The 17,049-nt window shown below is 55.4% G+C and overlaps 2 protein-coding genes across 10 annotated transcripts in view; both read left to right on the top strand.

Moving 5' to 3' along the window:
- Positions 1 to 359: 359 nt before the first annotated feature.
- On the top strand, positions 360 to 6,702 carry INCA1 (inhibitor of CDK, cyclin A1 interacting protein 1). Of its 2 annotated transcripts, XM_045293511.1 has the most exons (7): positions 360 to 407; positions 1,632 to 1,710; positions 4,393 to 4,506; positions 4,944 to 4,983; positions 5,252 to 5,430; positions 5,981 to 6,146; positions 6,363 to 6,702. In XM_045293511.1, exons 2-7 carry the CDS (start codon positions 1,634 to 1,636, stop codon positions 6,435 to 6,437), a joined length of 651 nt encoding a protein of 216 aa, XP_045149446.1. In that variant the 5' UTR covers positions 360 to 407; positions 1,632 to 1,633; the 3' UTR covers positions 6,438 to 6,702. The 2 variants fall into 2 exon arrangements, with proteins under 2 accessions (XP_045149446.1, XP_045149445.1); XM_045293510.1 differs by having other exon boundaries at positions 5,981 to 6,454.
- A 444-nt stretch (positions 6,703 to 7,146) lies between these two features.
- CAMTA2 (calmodulin binding transcription activator 2) overlaps positions 7,147 to 17,049 on the top strand; it is a 17,043-nt gene continuing 7,140 nt past the window's right edge. For 2 of the 8 annotated variants that reach the window (XM_004716140.2, XM_004716139.2), the window contains exons 1-10: positions 7,167 to 7,199; positions 8,344 to 8,433; positions 8,657 to 8,760; positions 10,605 to 10,672; positions 10,758 to 10,893; positions 11,690 to 11,843; positions 12,171 to 12,305; positions 13,051 to 13,958; positions 14,641 to 14,767; positions 15,685 to 15,819. In XM_004716140.2, the coding sequence (XP_004716197.1) occupies positions 8,403 to 8,433; positions 8,657 to 8,760; positions 10,605 to 10,672; positions 10,758 to 10,893; positions 11,690 to 11,843; positions 12,171 to 12,305; positions 13,051 to 13,958; positions 14,641 to 14,767; positions 15,685 to 15,819 (1,798 nt within the window). In that variant the 5' untranslated portion in view covers positions 7,167 to 7,199; positions 8,344 to 8,402. Of the gene's footprint in view, positions 7,200 to 8,338; positions 8,434 to 8,656; positions 8,761 to 10,604; positions 10,673 to 10,757; positions 10,894 to 11,314; positions 11,402 to 11,689; positions 11,844 to 12,170; positions 12,306 to 13,050; positions 13,959 to 14,640; positions 14,768 to 15,684; positions 15,820 to 17,049 lie in introns of all 8 variants that reach the window. The other 6 variants (XM_045293504.1, XM_045293503.1, XM_045293500.1 and 3 more) reach the window with 6 other exon arrangements.

The following is a 17,049-nucleotide window of genomic DNA, read 5'->3' as shown; positions in this document are numbered from 1 at the left end:
GCGCCGTCCGGAGAGGGAGCCGGGAGGGGTAGGGAGCGCCCGGGACTACTCTTGTTAAAGGGGCAATGCGCCCGGCACCGCGGGACCCACCGGATGAGGCCCGGGGAACTTCGTTGGTGGAAGGAGCAGGGCGAGCTGGGTGCTGGGGTTAAGGAGGCTCGTCAGCATCCTTGGGGCCGGGAAAGCTGGGGTCGGACCCCGGAGGGGACTCAGGCCCCCGGCAGCCGCACTCGCACCAGCGCCCGCGCGTAGGGGGCGGAGCCTCCCTCGGCCCCGCCCAGGAGGTGGCCCCGCCCAGGCCCCGCCCCCGGCGCGCGACGCCCGCCGGCTCCGCCCTCAGCTTTCAACACCGCGTCTCCGGGCCGGCTGGGCTCGTCGTTCTAGAACTCGCCGCGCAGCCGCCTCAGGTGCTGTGCCCAAGTGCAGTTTGCGGCAACAACACCGTCCGGGCACGCTGCCCCCGCCTGCCCCTCGGGCGCGGCCGTCCGCTCTGGGCCCGGTGGTGGCCGCAGACCGCAGCAGCCCCCTCAGGCTTGGCGGCGCTTCCGGCCGGGGCCGTTCTCACAGGCCCACGCCACCCAACCTGGTCCCCTCAAGCATGGGTCCGCCACCTCCAGCAGGAGGGCCTCCTCAGGCGCCCAAATCTGTATGCCCTCCGCCACGGCTGCCCCACTGCATCTGCTAGGGGCCAAGCCACCCCTGCAGGCCTGGCGCCTGCATGCGGGCCAGGGTTCCCCAAGGGCCGGACCCAGGCCAGCGCCCTCAGCCCAGAGGCATCGCTCCCTCCTCGGGGTCTTCATCTCCTGTCCGGCCCTGCTGTCCTCCAACACTGTCCATCCGATGCCCCACCCCATCCTGCCCAGCGGATCGCTGTCACCCACTTGGGACCAACTGAACCGACCCTGAGATCCCATTTAGACTCCAACCATCAGCAGCTCCACTGGAGAAAGGCTTTCTACTCTCTTAACCTCTGAGAGTTCGTCTCAGAAACCCCACAGGGGCAATTCGACCCTGTCTTACAGGGTCCACACGTCTCAATCGACTTGATGGCAATGAGTTTAGGGGTTCTGTTTGTTTTTTATCGTTTTCCCATAAAAGCCCAACTTTATGTCTTAGTGACCTCTGGTGGCTTAGTGGGTTAATTTTGGGCCACTAACCACAAGATCAGCAGTTCATAACCACCAGCCACTCTTTAGAGAAAAGATGGAACTTTGACTCCCGAAATGAGTTACAGTCTGGGAAACTCACAGGAGCAGTTCCACCCTGTCCCATAGGGTCACTGTCAGTTGGCATTGACTCAATAGCAGCGAGTCTGGTTTTTGGTTGGGGTATTCAGTCTCCACCTGTTACCCTTCATTTTATCATGTCCCCAGTTCCGTCACTTAACTACCAACTGTACTGTACATTGGCTTCAGAAAATGTCTTTTACTATTACCATATCCACTTTTCCTAGGCTCTTTATATCTTCCATCTGTATGTTCAATGGATATATTCTAGAAATAACCAGTTAAGATCTGTTTTTATGGGGGTGGGGACCTGTATACACTCTCCCTAATCTCTAAATCTGTTACTAGTCTCCTCCTTGAGCTATTACATGAATGGATGATTCATTTTCTCTTATCCTCCCAAAGCCATGGAGGAGACGGTCCAGCCACTCCGTCCAGTCATGCAGGTACAGGAAGATGGAGACTACATTATCCCTTTTGCCAAGTGAGTCCTCCCCACTCAATAGAGTGACTGGGAACAGGATGGAGGGTAGATCGAATGCCCAAGTCTTGCCCTGACGGGTGGGAACTAACAGGAAGTCTCATTCATTGAGTGATGATTCATTCATTTATTCAGGACATGATTTTTAGGCACTAGTGTTCTAGGCACTGTATTAGATTCTGAAATCCAGGGCCTGCTGCCATACAGCTTACATGCTAGAGGGAGGCAACAAAAGGTATAAACAGGGGGGTTAAGTGGAGAGAAAATGTTTTGAGAATGATGAGGGCAATGAATGTACAAATGCGCTTTACACAATTGATGTGTGTATGGATTGTGATAAGAGTTGTATGAGCCCCTAATAAAATGATTTTTAAAAATAAATAAATTTGTGAAGTAATTGAAAAGAAAGTGACCCCCCCAAAAAGGTATAAGCAAATGTCACCTCAACCAATGTTAATTATTATGAATAAAACAAAATCGGATCTTAGCATCGTGGAAAATAGAATGCTTAGGGGACACAAGATTTGATAGAGTAATTGTGAAGGACTCCTGGAGAGATGAGTTTGAATCGAGACTTGAAAAATGAGGAGGAGCTAGATATAAGAATCAGAAGCAATTTAAAAAGGACTATCAGATGAAAAGGCCTTAAGAAGAAAATAAGCTTGGGAAGTTCCAAGAACAGGAAGCAGGACCATAAAACTTGATAGTGAGCAAGAGAGAATTTGGCATAGTGAGTTACCCATTGGGTAATCACAAGGTTAGCACTTCAAAACACCAGCTGTCTGAGGGTCTTCTAAGGATTTAGTCTCAGAAACTCACAAGGGCAGCCCTACTCAAATCCTGTAGGTTTGATTTGAGTTGGAATTGGTTTGATGGCAGTGAGTGAGTGAAAAGTAGGCTAAATCATATATACCCTTAAAGACCATCGAAAAGACTTTGGATTTTATTCTAAGGACAGTAGAAGTCATTGGAAGGTCTTAAGCAAGAGAGTGACATGATCATACTTTTTTTTTTAATTACGGAAAATTTCAAATAAGTACAAACGTAGAGAAAACAGTATAATGAACTCAATATACCCTTTTTGTTCCACTTTGTTATCTGTATGTGGATGATCTTTTCATCTATACACCCAGTTGATCCTCTACTTCCCAAATTATTTTATTATTTTGAAATACACCTCCAACCTTATAGAATTTTTTACAATACCATTTTATTTACTTTTTGCCTGCCTCTTCATCCAAGTTAAGTCTACCCTCTAGTTAGTAATTCACTCCCCCTCGCAAACCTAGTGTCATTTCGTGTGATCATATGCTAAGAGAGATTATTCTCACTGCTCAGAATCAATAGTTAGGGTGGTGGCGGGGAGGGGAGAGGTGGAAACGGGAGCAGGGAGAGGAGATTATTACAGAAGTCCAGGCAGGGGGGAGGTGGCCTGGAGTAGGGTGATGGGCATGGAAATAAGAGGTGGTCACGTTTGGGTATATTTTAGGTACAGAATGGGACTTCCTGGTGGCTTGGCTAGAGGAAGTGAGGGAAAGCAAAGGCATACGATGGCTTTAGCCCTGGGACCCGGGAGTGTTGTTGAGATACAAGTGGCTGAGGAGGAGATGTTGAGGGCCAGTTGAGCCTGCAAATCTGGAGCCCTGGGGGGAATCTAGCGCTCAGAGTAGAGATTTGGGGTTATCCGCACATTGGTGTTAACATAAGATCATGAAAATGGGTGGTCGCCTGCAAGGGGACCACTCAGATACCACTGTAGGGATGGGCTTGCCGCGGTCGTTCGTTGGAGGTTTTGGAAATGAAGAGTGACTTTTTCTTTTTTTTTTTTTAACATTTTATTAGGGGCTCATACAACTGTTATCGCAATCCATACACACATCAATTGTGTAAAGCGCATTTGTACATCATTCTCAAACATTTTCTCTCCACTTAAACCCCCGACATTAGGTCCTCATTTTCCCCCTCCCTCCCCGCTCCCCCCACCCTCATGAGCCCTTGATAGTTTATAAATTGGTATTTTGTCATATCTTGCCCTGTCCGACGTCTCCCTTCACCCACTTTTCGGTTGTCTGTCCCCCAGGGAGAAGGTCCCATATAGTTCCTTGTAATCGGTTCCCTCTTTCCTACCCATTCTCCCTTTACCCTCCCTGTTTCGCCACTCACACCACCGGTCCTGTAGGGCTTATCCACCCTGGATTCCCTGGATTTTCAGTTCCTATCTGTACCAGTGTACATTCTCTGGTCTAGCCAGACTTGCAAGGTCGAATTCGAGTCATGGTAGTGGGAGCGGGGAGGAAACATTTAGGAACTAGAGGAAGAGTGCCATTTTCAAACAGCTCTGCACATCACTCATGGCCTAGAAGGATAGCAGTCCTTCTCAGATAGGAGAGACCAAGGGAGGTAAGCAGAGGCTCTACTCTGCCGGATCTGTCACACTTGCTAAACACGGTGTTCTCTGGCTTAGAACCTTGAGATTATTCAGTAAGACATGAGGCTCCAACAATTAATTGCCAGTCTCCTTTCAAATAAGAGGCCTCACCACCACTGTTCTCAGCCGAAGTTGATAAGGGAGGAAGCCTGGGAAAGCTCAAGGGTCCCATGGAGAGACAGGGCTTCTGAATCCTTGGTGTGAGCAGCCTCTGCAAGGGAAAAGCCAAACCTGAGCCTACCTTGTCCTCGCCTCAGGTGTTCCAGGGTGGTCAGTCGATCGCCACTACTCAGCTCACCTGCTCAGAGCCTCAGAATGACGCCTCAGCGCTATGGAGACATCTTCTGGGAGAACCTTAGTAAAAGGCCCAGGTGGGTTGTGAGAAAGAAAATGGGGAGGAACTGGACGTGGGAGGGGTAGCCGTACAATTTCAAGCTACCCATATAGCCATAGGGATCATTGTCCCACTGGGGGTGGACAGTTGATGGGTGTCAGGTCTAGGGAATCACGGTTGGGAAAGGTCATTAGAGAAGCAATACTGGTGGGGCTCTTCCCCTTGTAAGGAGCCCTGGTGGTGTAGTGGGATACAAGTTGGGTTGTTAATCACAAGGTCAGCAGTTTGGACCCACCAGCCAGCTGCTCCTCAGGAGAAAGATGAGGCTTTCTGCTCCTATAAAGGATTCACAGCCTCTGAAACCCCCAGGGACAGTTCTACTGTCTTGAAGGTTTGCTATGATTCAGAATGAGCTCGGTGGCAATAGGTGGTGGTGGCTCCTCCCTGCATTAGCCTACTTTTTGTGTTTCACAGCCCCATCTGGACGGAGGAACGGTGCTTTCCACCTGTGCTGGTACGACAACCTCACTGTCTTTCTGCACTTCTCTGTTAAAAATATACCCATAGTCATCATTCCCAGCTCCCCCTATTACCCCTTCCCTCTGGAATCCCCTCCTCAACCAGGCCACTGACCAGGCCCTCCTTTCTGTGAGTCAGTCAGCATGTTTGTGTGATCGCCCCAAATCCTGCCTCCCTGTGCAGTTCAAGCTCCCTTGTAAGACCGACTGCTCTCTCGCACCTTGTCCTCTGTTCTCTGGCTGAGAGCCTCTGGTTGCTCCCAGCCACAGGTCGGCTTGTACCCTCCGGAGGGACTCCCACCCCCTGAGATGCTTTGCAGAAGAAAGAAAAGGAAGCCTCATTCCACAGGAGTCCAGCAGGGACCTGGGGGTGTCCCAGCCCGGGTGAGGGCTGTGACTTATCACCTGGAGGATCTCCGGCGGCGCCAGGGAATCATAGATGAGTAAGGAGGAGAGCAGTCTGCCCTCTGAGAGTCAAGAGGGGCAGGATGGTGTGAGCAAGGAGAGCTTGGAGGGAACTGGAGGTTGTTCGGGGGTGAGCCCCGGCTTTTTGTGATTGAAGCAGAATTTCCAGTGTAGCAAGAAGGGGGCTGAGGGATGCAGGTGAAGCCACACGAAAGCACACCATACAAGAGAGTGGGTAAGAGGAGTCACCTCTCGGTGCCATGGCTGAAAAGATATCACTAGTGGTTTCATGCTGGGCTGCTAACCTCGAGGTCAGTAGTTCGAAACTGCCAGCCAGTCTATGGGCGAAAGACAAGGTTTTCCACGCTGGTTAACGAGTTGCAGTCTCAGAAACGCACAAGGGCAGTTCTACCCTGCCCTATGGTGGGAATGGACTTGATGGCAGTGGGATTTCCGATGAAGGGGCAGAGAGTTAGAAGACCAATGACAACACCCCTGGGTCCCAGCAGGAAGTTTTTCCACACAGAAGGGTGAGGAATGGAAAGGCAGGGTGTCCAGGCACCTCTCCTAAATCTCAAGTCTCCACAGACTGAAGAAGGCCCAGTGGGGCAGCTCCGGGGCACCATCTGAGTCCCTTGTGCTTGGTGACGAGGGCCCAGGCTTCCTGGACACCGCCAAGGGCCTTGGTCTGGAAGAGGAGAGGGCAGTAGGTCTGCGGGAAGTCGGCCATCCCCTCACTTCTGGTGGGGCCCAGGTATGGCTAGCGTGGCGGAGGGCATGTGGACCCCTGATTTTGCATGGAAAGGCTGGGCAACCCCATCTAGGATTTGAGAAAGCCAAAAATTGAGTAGGTGGGAACCAGACACTTGAAGGTACGTACCTGAGTTTGGGGACTAGGAAATCTGGAAAGCGGTCTAGATTTCCATTCCTTAAAAAGTAAATGTTGTTGTAATTTCTCTCATCTTCACAGCTGCTTTGGTCTCCCTGGAGTCCCCGGGGCCAGGAGTCTTGCCTCTACAGGGGACAGCGCTCCCTGCCCTCCTAAAGCCTGGCCACAGCCACAAGACCCCTGTTCAGGCCCTGGGAGATGGAATTTGGGTCTGAGGAGTAAGGAGAGTGTCCAGGGCCCAAGGTAGCTCTGCTACCTCCTGGATACCAGCCTAGCTCCCCGTTTCTGACGTCCAGGTCTTTTCCAGCTTCCTTGGTCACCGTTGGGCGTAGGCATTAGCAGCCCACCCCTGCCCAGGAGCGCCCCCAGGGCCGCCCCTGGTATCGTGCTTTCTTCTCGGTTCTGTTATTAAAAGCAAGCAAACGGGTCCTGGTGTGTCTTTCTGTGTGAAGCAGGGATGGAGGGACTAATGGGGAAGGTTTTTTGTCCCCTTCTCGAGGTCCCATCTATAACAAAGTTGGGACGCGCCCCCTCCCCCAAATTCAAGAAGAAAAGCGCGGTCCTGGCCCAGCCCCTCGGCTGCCAGCACCTGCTGGCTGCTCCCGCCCCTTAGTCCGCCAGTCTGTCAAGCTTCCGCCTCCGGGACCCCGGAATCCTGGCCCCCAGCACTGTGCGGCCTTTAGAGGCGTCCCAGCAGCCAGTCCCTCGGGCTGGCTCGGGGCCTTGGAGGCCCATTCCCGCCGCCCAGAGCCCTACGTATGCTGACCCCGAGTTCCCTTTCCGACCCCCATCCCCTTAATTGGGAGGCCCCGCCCCGTGCGCCGTGACGCAGGACGCCGCTGTCAGCCGGCGCCGGGAGGGGGGGGTCGGTGTGGGGTAGAATGGCCGCTGCTGCCGTCACCCGCGGGACCCCGGGAGGTAAGAGCCAGGGCCTCTCGCCTGCCTCTCCGCCCCCGCGCCAGGGGGCGCAGCTCCACCCGGTACGGCCGGAGAGCGCCGCGCCGGGACCACCGCCCCTCCCCCGGCTTCGCCCCCACTCCCGCTTCCGTCCTCCTCCCCCGCGCCAGGGGGCGCCGCTCCGCGCAGGGTCCCACGGCGGAGCTGCTCTGCCGGGGACTGGACCGGGGACCCCGGGGCCCCGGCACTTGCACTGTCCCTCGCCCGCCGCCGCGCGCTCGCGGACTTTGTCCAAGGCTTCTCCAGAACATCGTAAAGTGCAGGCTGGACCCTCTCACTTCGGAAGGCCTCCGGGGACCACCGCCCCGCGGACCGGGTGTCCGAGTCGGGCGCCGCCCCGGGCCCGCTCCGCACCCTGGCAGGCTGCCGAGCCCGGAGTGCGCACCTGCGCCCTGGGGCGGAGTCCTTCCCCCAACTCCAGCTTCAGTGCTTAGAGCTGGGATGGGCCACCTCCCCCTCTTCATCCCGGACACCTGGCGGAGCCCGCTCCTGAGCCTCCTCCAGCTTCCATCTGTTCCCCCACGAGGGTGGGGGCCTCGGGCGGAGCTAGAGGGGTAGATGGGGTGACGGGGGGGGAGGCAGAAGGGTGCTGCGGAGGGCCTGTTAGCCTAAGGGTGCAGAATTTTTCCTGAGGGTAACAAGCAGAGTCCTGGGCGTCCAACCCTAAATTCTGCCAGAATCCCAGCAACCTGGACGCGAGAGTAGATTAGCATGGTTATCAGAGCTGCCCTTCCCCTTGGAAGAAGGGACTCAGGGTGTGCCTTCTAAGGCTCTGCTCTCGCCCTAGCATTCTGATTCTTCCGCCAAACCAACCTCCAGGACCAGAGGCCCTGAGTCCCGGCCCCCAAGCAGCCCATAGCACCTATGTGGCGGCCCAGCCCTGCCTCCTCCCCTGTCCTCTTTCCTGATACAGGCATTTCTGTGTCCTTGCCACCTCTGCACTTCCATTCTCGCTCTCCCACATCCTAGCCCATAGTCCAGCCCCTTCCTCCCGCTTGCTTCCTTTCCAATCTACCTATCCAGTTCTGTACTCTCCACCTCCTCCTGGGTTGGGGGTGGGTGGGGAGCTTCTGCCATGACCTTGTTCTCTCCCTTGCCAGCACAGACTCCCCCTCCCCCCGGCCCCTCAGGCCGGGGGTGACTGTGCCCCCTGAAGCCCTCACCATGAATTCCAAGGACATCACTGAGGTTGCTGGTGAGTTCACAAGCCAGGGTCCTAGTGTGGGCGGAGCCATTTTCCTCTCCATGCAGGGGGCGGTGGTGGTGGTGGGGATGACTCTAATTCTTGGATCTCCTGCTCTGCTTTCCTTGTCATTGCCTCAGTTTCCCCTTCCTGGTGAATGCTTGCCAGCCCCTTTCTTTGGGCTGTCACTGAGCTTCCAAGTGATGCATGGTTTCCACCTTCAATTTTCCTGTAGAGAACAGCCACCACCTGAAGATCTTTCTCCCCAAGAAGCTGCTGGAGTGTCTTCCGCGCTGTCCCTTGCTGCCGCCAGAGCGGCTCCGGTGGAATACAAACGAGGTGTTCTCAGGAGCCTGGGGACTGGGGCCCCGGCAAGGCCTCAGGGGCTAGAGGAGGGGGACAGGGGCTTGAAAAAGCAAGATGAGGCTGAAAGGGGGGTTCACACTCCTAAAGGTACAGCACCATTGTAGTCTCTTTGTAACCAAAGCCAGACCCACTGCCATGAAGCTGGTTCCCACAGTCACCCTATGGTAAGGTGACCAGATTTAAAGCGGGATACCATTGACGGGGTGGGGTGGGGTGGGGTTCTTGATTAAAAATTTAGTCTATATGGACCAAATAGACCGTTCCCTAGCTTGTGCATTCTTTCCAAAAATCGGGACTTTTTAAACCGCCAAAAAGCAGGATGTCTGGTCACCTTACCCTATGGGCCCGTCTGGAGCAGACAGCCTCATCTTGCTCTTTCAAAGCTGCTGGTTGGGCTTGAACCCACCGGCCTTACAGTTAACAGCCCACTGTATCACCCATGGCTCCTTTGGGGATTAGAGGAGAGACATAAAGAGATGAGCTTCAGAAGAGCCCATGTCTTGGCATCTACAACTAAGTGACACAAATAGTTACCATCTATGTGGGTCACAGTGATAGGTACCGTCTATGAAGTGGTTCTTCCTCCTGCACTGTCTCCTTCACTGTAGTTCTGTGACGATGCTGGCAGATAGTCACTGTGTTTCTCCCCATTGATCGAGATGAGAAGACAGACAGGTCTCGTGGTTTCTCTAACTCCCTCCCGAGTTGATGCTTTTAACCATCACTCATGCTGCCCTCCCTGGATGGCAGTGTCTTTATGTTACCTACCTGTGTGCTTCCTCACACAGGGAGCTCAGCCTCCAGAATAACTCAAACTCCCTGCCATTGAGTCTGTTCCGACTCACTGACCTTTAAGACAGGGTGGAACTACCCCTGTGGGGTTCCGAGACTATATCTCTTTATGGGAGGAGAAAGTCTCATCCTTCTCCCTAGAGCGGCTGGTGGTTCCAAACTGCTGACCTTGTGGTTAGAGCCCAATACATCACCAGGGCTGGTCTGCATGTAGATAGTGCTTGGTAATGACTTATTTGATGTTACAAGAGAGCCACCAGGCAAAGGGGACAGGTCCATGTTCTTGTAAGTGCTAGCGAGCCTCAGGGAATGGCCAGGGTGGTCAGCAGGACATAACAGACCATCTGGAAAAGGACTTGGTCTGTTGGACTAGGGTTTCCAGACATGGGGTTTTGTGCAGACAGCACTCCAGGCTGATAGAACACTACCAGTATTGAGGTGGATATGGGTATTGCAGACATGTTAAGGGAAGAATACAAGGACCAGGCAGGAGGGGTAGGTGCACTGTAGGTAAAGGATGTGAATGCTGGTTTGATCCCTGGTCAAGGGAGTCGCACAATGTCAGGCCAGCTCTCGAGCTCTCTGCCAACTAGCTGATTCTGACTCACTGCAACCCTCGGAGGCTGTGAATCTTTATGGGAGCAGAAAGTTTCATCTTCCTCCCATCGGGCTAAAGAATCTGGAGTTATTGGCATTGCCAAACCATTGGTTGTGTGTGTGTGTGGGGGGGGGATTTAGTCAGGAAGTGGCAATAAAAATAAAGGGACTTGGGCAGAGTAAAATAATAGGCACTGTGAAAATAGATGAAGAAGAACTTGAACCTAGCCCCGAGGCAAGTGCCCTCATTAGAAGAGATGAAGGGGGCACAGTGGAATCATTGTCTGCAGTGGGGTTCTTGGAGGGCAGTGGTCCTTGCTGGGTCCAGACACCTGGAAGCATCCTCCAGAACTCAGCAAGAGTAAGACCAGACCGAGGGGATGCTCAGGCCAGGGGCCACTCATGAGTCCCTCCTCGCTCACCTGCAGGAGATTGCCTCCTACTTGATCACCTTTGAGAAGCATGATGAGTGGCTATCCTGTGCCCCAAAGACAAGGTGAGAAAGCGAGCAAAGGTGGAGAGTGGCAGCGGTCAGCGCTTCTCCTGGTCACAGCACTCGAGACCAACCCTCCTCTCCCCAGGCCTCAGAATGGCTCCATCATCCTCTACAACCGCAAGAAGGTGAAATACCGGAAGGACGGTTACCTCTGGAAGAAGCGGAAGGATGGGAAGACCACCCGAGAGGACCACATGAAGCTGAAGGTCCAGGGCATGGAGGTAAGAGAGCTGGCATCCATTCTCTGCTTCCCATCTCCCTCCATGACCCAACTCCTCAGGACTTAAGCCATAGCTCCCCCTCACACACACAGACTCGGCCCTCCCCACCCCCATTTCTCTCAACTTTGCCTCAGGGCTCCAGGTAATGAGCCCCTCTTCCCCACATCATGGTTCCTCGCCTTCAGTGCATCCTTGCCCTGCCCTGAAACTTCTATAGAGTCCCCTCCTTCAAATCTACCCCCCTCCTTCTCTCCATCCCTCACCTGTGGCTCAGGCCGCTGGCGTCTGAAATCAGAGGTGGGGGCTGGGTGTGGGTGTGGGGAGAAGGTCCCAGAGGAGCTGGTGGAAAGATGGGGATTCCTACAAAAGGACTGAACGGAGGAAGAGTTTGGGGAGCAGACTAGCCCTCCCCCCACCCCAGCCTGTCTCCTGGCAGTGTCTCTATGGCTGCTACGTTCACTCTTCCATCGTCCCTACATTCCATCGGCGTTGCTACTGGCTGCTCCAGGTAAGGACTGACTTGCTCTTGGTCCGCTGCGCGCTCTCAGATTCCGTGTGGGAAATAGGATCTGAAAGGATGAGGTGTGGGTGTGCTGGGGGAGGGGGATAGCACCCAGCTTCTCAGTGCTGGGACAAGAGCCTGGGAAGGAGGGAGAGGGAGGCTGGCGAGGAAGAGAGCCAGACCATGGGAGTGGGGTTGGGAAGGGGTGCCCTGGAAGAAATGAGGACAAGGAAGCTGAGCCCCCAAGAGTTCAGGACCCCCACATTCCCTGTGTGGACACACTTTTGTTCCTAGAACCCTGACATCGTCCTTGTGCACTACCTGAACGTTCCGGCCCTGGAAGATTGTGGAAAGGGCTGCAGCCCGATCTTCTGTTCCATCAGCAGCGACCGGCGGGAGTGGCTCAAGTGGTCTCGGGAGGAGCTGTTGGGGCAGCTGAAGCCCATGTGTAAGGCAGCAGAGCGAGGGTGGAGCAGGGAAAGAGGTGCCACTCAAAGGGGCCGGGGTTCTGTGGTTTCCCAGAAACCTGTGGAGGGACCATTTTCCTCCAAGCCAGGATAATGGTCTTCTGTGGGGGGTGCTAGGTGCCCTGGTGCTTTGCAAGGTGGACTCTGGAGAAGCGGCTGGCTGTGAGCCACATGTCCCAGCAGTCTTGAGGCTGCTGGCCTCTCCCTGTCCATTCAGCCAGGAGTCTTGGGGCTTGAAGGAGCCATCCAGGTGCTCTGGAGGCAGGTTTTTGGGTTCCCTCAGTACCTCCTTCCCCATTTCCCTCTAGTTCATGGCATCAAATGGAGCTGCGGGAATGGGACCGAGGAGTTCTCGGTGGAACACCTGGTGCAGCAGATCCTGGACACACACCCAACCAAGCCCGCACCCCGCACCCACGCCTGTCTCTGCAGTGGGGGCCTGGGTGAGTGACCCTGACGCTGGCCCTCCCTCCCCCTCTGTCCACACTGCACTCCCACCAGCCACGGGGAAGCTGCCGTGGTGGGATTTGCATGCTGATTTGCAAGTCCTTTGCTTGTCCCAGAATGATGGGCCACGTGACCGAAGGCCTTCCCATCTGGGCACACACTGGTCCCTGCTCCTTTTACCAGGAACTTCTGGCAGCTTGCGCAGCTTTCTGCCTTCTACCCTTCGAGGCCCTGGCCACCTCGGCACCCCCGTTACTTCCAGCCCTGGCTTACTCCCAGTTGGCACCTTCTCAGTGCTGTTCATTGCCCTTTTCCCCATGGCATCGTTACTGCTCCAAGCCTTCAGCCCTCCTTTGCAGTGCTTGTTCCGTTTTGTTTTTGTGGTGGGGGAAGGGGTGTAAAGTCCGGAGAGGGGGGAACCTTTGCTGCCTCCTAGTGGCCATAGTTAGCACTACACAATTGGGCTCTAGGAGTCCCAGGAGCTTATATAAAGGCTTCCAGAAGGTCAAAGGAGCCGGTACACAGTGGTTAGTGCTCCACTGCCAACCGGTTGGCAATTCAACCCCATCAGCTGCTCCCTGCTTCTGTAAAGATTTACAGCCTTGGAAACCCTCTGGGGACAGTTCAATCCTTTTAGGGTCACTGAGTTGAGTTCCACTCCAATGGCAATGTTTGGGCCCAGTAGGGGAAGGTTGGAGAAAGCTGTCTTACCCTAACTTACCTTGCCCCTCTCCACTCCAGGTTCTGGGAGCCTTACCCATAAATGCAGCAGCACGAAGCACCGCATCATCTCCCCCAAAGTGGAGCCCCAAGCGCTGACCCTGACCCCTATTCCCCATCCCCCCGAACCCCCCCCACTGATAGCCCCACTGCCCCCAGAGCTCCCCAAGGCACATACTTCGCCATCTTCCTCCTCTTCCTCCTCCTCTGGCTTCGCCGAACCCATAGAGGTCAGGCCTAGTCCGCCCACCACCCGAGGTTCCTCCAGAGGTGGCACTGCCATCCTGCTGCTGACGGGACTGGAGCAGCGGGCGGGAGGCTTGACACCCACCCGGCACCTGGCTCCCCAGGCTGATCCCAGGCCCTCCATGAGCCTGGCTGTGGTGGTAGGCTCTGAGCCCTCTGCCCTACCAGCGCCTCCCAGCCCTGCCTTTGATCCTGACCGGTTCCTCAACAGCCCCCAGAGGGGCCAGACGTATGGAGGTGGGCAGGGAGTGAGCCCAGACTTCCCCGAGGCAGAGGCCGCCCTCGCCCCGTGCCCTGCCCTAGAGCCTGCGGCTGCCCTGGAGCCACAGGCGGCCGCTCGGGGCCTTCTTCAGTCCACAGGAGTCGGTGGGAAACGAGGAAACTGCTTCTTCATCCAAGATGATGACGTTGGGGAGGAATTCAAGGCCCAGGGGACTGCCTCACGGGCACCTTCTCCCCCTTCTTCACCCCCGCCCTCCCCTGCCCCCCTCGAGCCCTCGAGCAGGGCCGGCCGAGGAGACGCCTTGTTTGGAGGCCCGGGTGGGCCCAGCGAGCTGGAGCCCTTCAGCCTCGCCCCCTTCCCAGACCTCATGGGAGAACTCATCAGCGAGGAGGCCCCGAGCATCCCCACCCCGGCCCTGAGCGCCATCACAGACTTCTCCCCAGAGTGGTCCTACCCAGAGGTGAGTCCCCTCCCTGACTGGCCTCACCTGTTTCCTGGGTTCCCCAATAGGAGTTGGATCAACTATGATTCCTTTCCCTCCAGTGGTCTGTGACCCAGTGTCCCCGTGTTTTCCTAGTTTTTCAATTTTCCGCCCAGCTTCTTTCCTGTTTCTCTAGTCCCCCCCACCAGCTAGCCCTTGCTCCTCACTCCTCACTTGCCCATGCACCCCCCACCCCTGGGAACTCATTCCCTTGGTGACTGTTCTCAACCGGGAGGAAAGGAAAGCTTGGCTGCAGACTGCTGCTTAGCTGGCTGTGTCCAGCAGGGGCAAGAAGTTCTGTTTTCAGTTGCCTGGGCAGACAGGAGGAACTACGAGGCGATGCCCATAGATCAGCTCCTCCCTGTGAGAGCTTCCTCTTGAGCAGAGCTTTCTGCAGATGAGCTAGCTTTGGGGGAGGCAGCAAGTTCCCCATTTCTGGCTGATTCAGAGAGCGATTAGGTCACCATTTAACAGGAATGTTGGGGAGGAATGACCCTCTGACCTCACCCTGCCAGGCCCTGATCCTTACAGACTAGCCCCAGAGCCTGGCAGGCAGTAGATACTCCAAGGGTCTGAACAAACAAATGAGTGCGAGAGTGCGCATGCGGAGGAACACCCAGCACACCTGCCCCTCAGCTGACGCTCTGGCATCTGTCTGCAGGGTGGGGTCAAGGTGCTCATCACGGGTCCGTGGACTGAGGCCACCGAGCATTACTCCTGTGTCTTTGATCACATTGCAGTGCCAGCCTCTCTCGTCCAGCCCGGTGTCTTACGCTGCTACTGCCCGGGTAAGGGGATTGGGAGCAGCCGGGGGAAGCAGGCACTGGGGACGAATGGCCTTGGCCTTGAGGGGACAAAGAACTCACGCAGTCTTGAGGCCGAGCTCCAGGTGCCCCCAGCAGGTAGAGGAGCCTGGGTTTAACTACCAGGAAGTCCAGCTTCTAGTCCTTTCTTGGGCCCTTGGCCTCCACTTTTATTAGGTCAGGCATTTGGCCCCAGGCATCGCTGGTGTCTGTCCCAGTTCTCTGGTCAATTGCTTGGACTCTCTTAGGAAGCTCTCTTAGGAGAATGGGCAGTGAGAGCGGTCCCTTCTCCTTTGACTAGCCCAGTGACAGAATGACACTGGCTCCTAGACCTGTATTGCCCAGTATGAGCCACCAGCAGTCCGTGTGGCTATTTCAATGAGCTATTTCCTCAGTCCAACTACCCACATTCCAAGAGCAAGGGGCTGAGCGGCTGGGGCTGCCGTAGCCAGCAGCGCAGGTACAAAGCACATCCCTGGGTGCAGGACGCGTTCCATTGGGCAGTGTGTGTCCAGACACCACTGCTCAGCTAGCCGCCTCCCTTACCTGGCCATAACTTCCCTTCCCCGACCTCAGTAGCAGGCTCATGACCTCCGGACTCTGCTCCTAGGGGGCCGGGGGTGGTATTCCCCCGATTGTTCAGAAAATACAGGATTCTCTGGACCCTCCGCTTCGAGGCCCTGTTGCTGGATCATGACCACCCAAAGGGTCTTAAGGGCCCATCATAGGCTTTAGTGCTTGAGTGAGTGGAACCTCTTTCCAGTCCGGCCGAAGCCACTGACACCAGGACCTCTGGAGTGAGAGCCAGGGATGGTGAGGGTGGATCAGATTTGTGGCTCTGACCGAGGTGGCAATTCAGGGCCAGAGCAGAGTGGCCCTCTTGCCGACACCACCCTCCCCAGCCCACGAGGTAGGGCTGGTGTCCTTGCAGGTGTCAGGGCGGGAGGGGCCCCTTTCTGCCTCCGTGCTTTTTGAATACCGCGCCCGCCGGTTCCTGTCGCTGCCCAGCACTCAGCTTGACTGGCTGTCCCTGGACGGTGAGTACCTGGCCCTCAGAATCCCATCTCGCTCCACGCTGTCACACCTCTCAGGGTTCAGCTGGCCCACCAATTCCCCACTCTCCTTTCAACCCTATCAGGGGGCTTCCAAAAGCTCATAGCAAAATTCTATGTGCTTTTGATTCCATCTTTCCCCTTTGAAGCCCCACTTCTCAATGCTGCGGCCAGTTCTCCTCCCTTCCTGTTCCTCACAAATCTTGGGCTCACCTTTGTCTAGCTTCTTGAGCCCCGCCCTCTCCATCCCAAAGGCAAGAAGGGCCAAGAGGCCGGGGGAGGGCCAGGATCTAGTCCAAAGCAGGGGTTCTCAAACTTTACCTAGGCATCAGCTTTTGCCGCCCCTCCCCCTCCGTCATTCTAGTGCCCACCTTGGGACAAACCGACCAAGAGTGATATCTACACAACACCCGTGTACACTTACACATGTTATAAAAGTACACTCTCACCATAGATGGTTTGGAAATTACAGAAAAAGCATAAGTAAAAATAAACCCGAGGCGGCTTCAAAAAATTGATGGGGAAGATCCCATTATCTTTCAATTCCATTTCCTTGTGAACTTTTCAAAGCCTCCCGCCCCCACCCCCCGGCCTGTATTTATTTGAATCTGTGGGGCTGTTTTGTCGCTGGTACTGGCTGTCCCTCCCTGTGGCTTCAGGAACAGCTTCCGTCTATTCCTGCTGCCTGCCTAGGTTTGCGTCCGTCTGTGTCACAGCTCTGCGCAGGCTCTTGTGGGGCCAGTAAGTCTCCCTGCCCCTTTGTGCCCGAGTCCCACTCAGGGCCTCCGCCCCGTCTGTCTCAGCCTCAGGGTGTCCATGCCCCACGAACCCGTGTGTACTGGGTCAGCCTCCGGATTCTGCCCGGCTCTCGGCCTTGGGTGTCTTTGGGCCACCTGTGTTCTGCGCCTGCCTTATCTGTCTCGCCCTTTCCCCTTTGGCTCTCACCTCCTCCACTCTTCTTCCCACTCCCATTTCTGCAGTGTCCCAACTGCCTCACTGTGTCCCAGTGTCTCAACTCCCCCTTTTTTCCTCGTCTTTCTTAACGGCAGGTTTGGTTCTCTCCTCTGGTTCTTATTTGTCCTCCACCTGTTTAAAGAGCCCTGGTGGTAGCCTGTGTGATCACCAGGTGTCGAAGGGATGAGATATCAGGCATCAAAGAACAAAAAATCATATCACTGTGAATGAGGGGGAGTGGGGACCCAAAGCCCATCTGTG

Source organism: Echinops telfairi, unplaced genomic scaffold (assembly GCF_000313985.2).
Source record: "Echinops telfairi isolate 266 unplaced genomic scaffold, ASM31398v2 ScPeMD7_2010;HRSCAF=2546, whole genome shotgun sequence".
In the NCBI taxonomy this organism is placed as follows: Eukaryota; Metazoa; Chordata; class Mammalia; order Afrosoricida; family Tenrecidae; genus Echinops; species Echinops telfairi.
The sequence above is the reverse complement of the archived record's forward strand: the minus strand, read 5'-3'. Positions and strand labels throughout refer to the sequence as shown.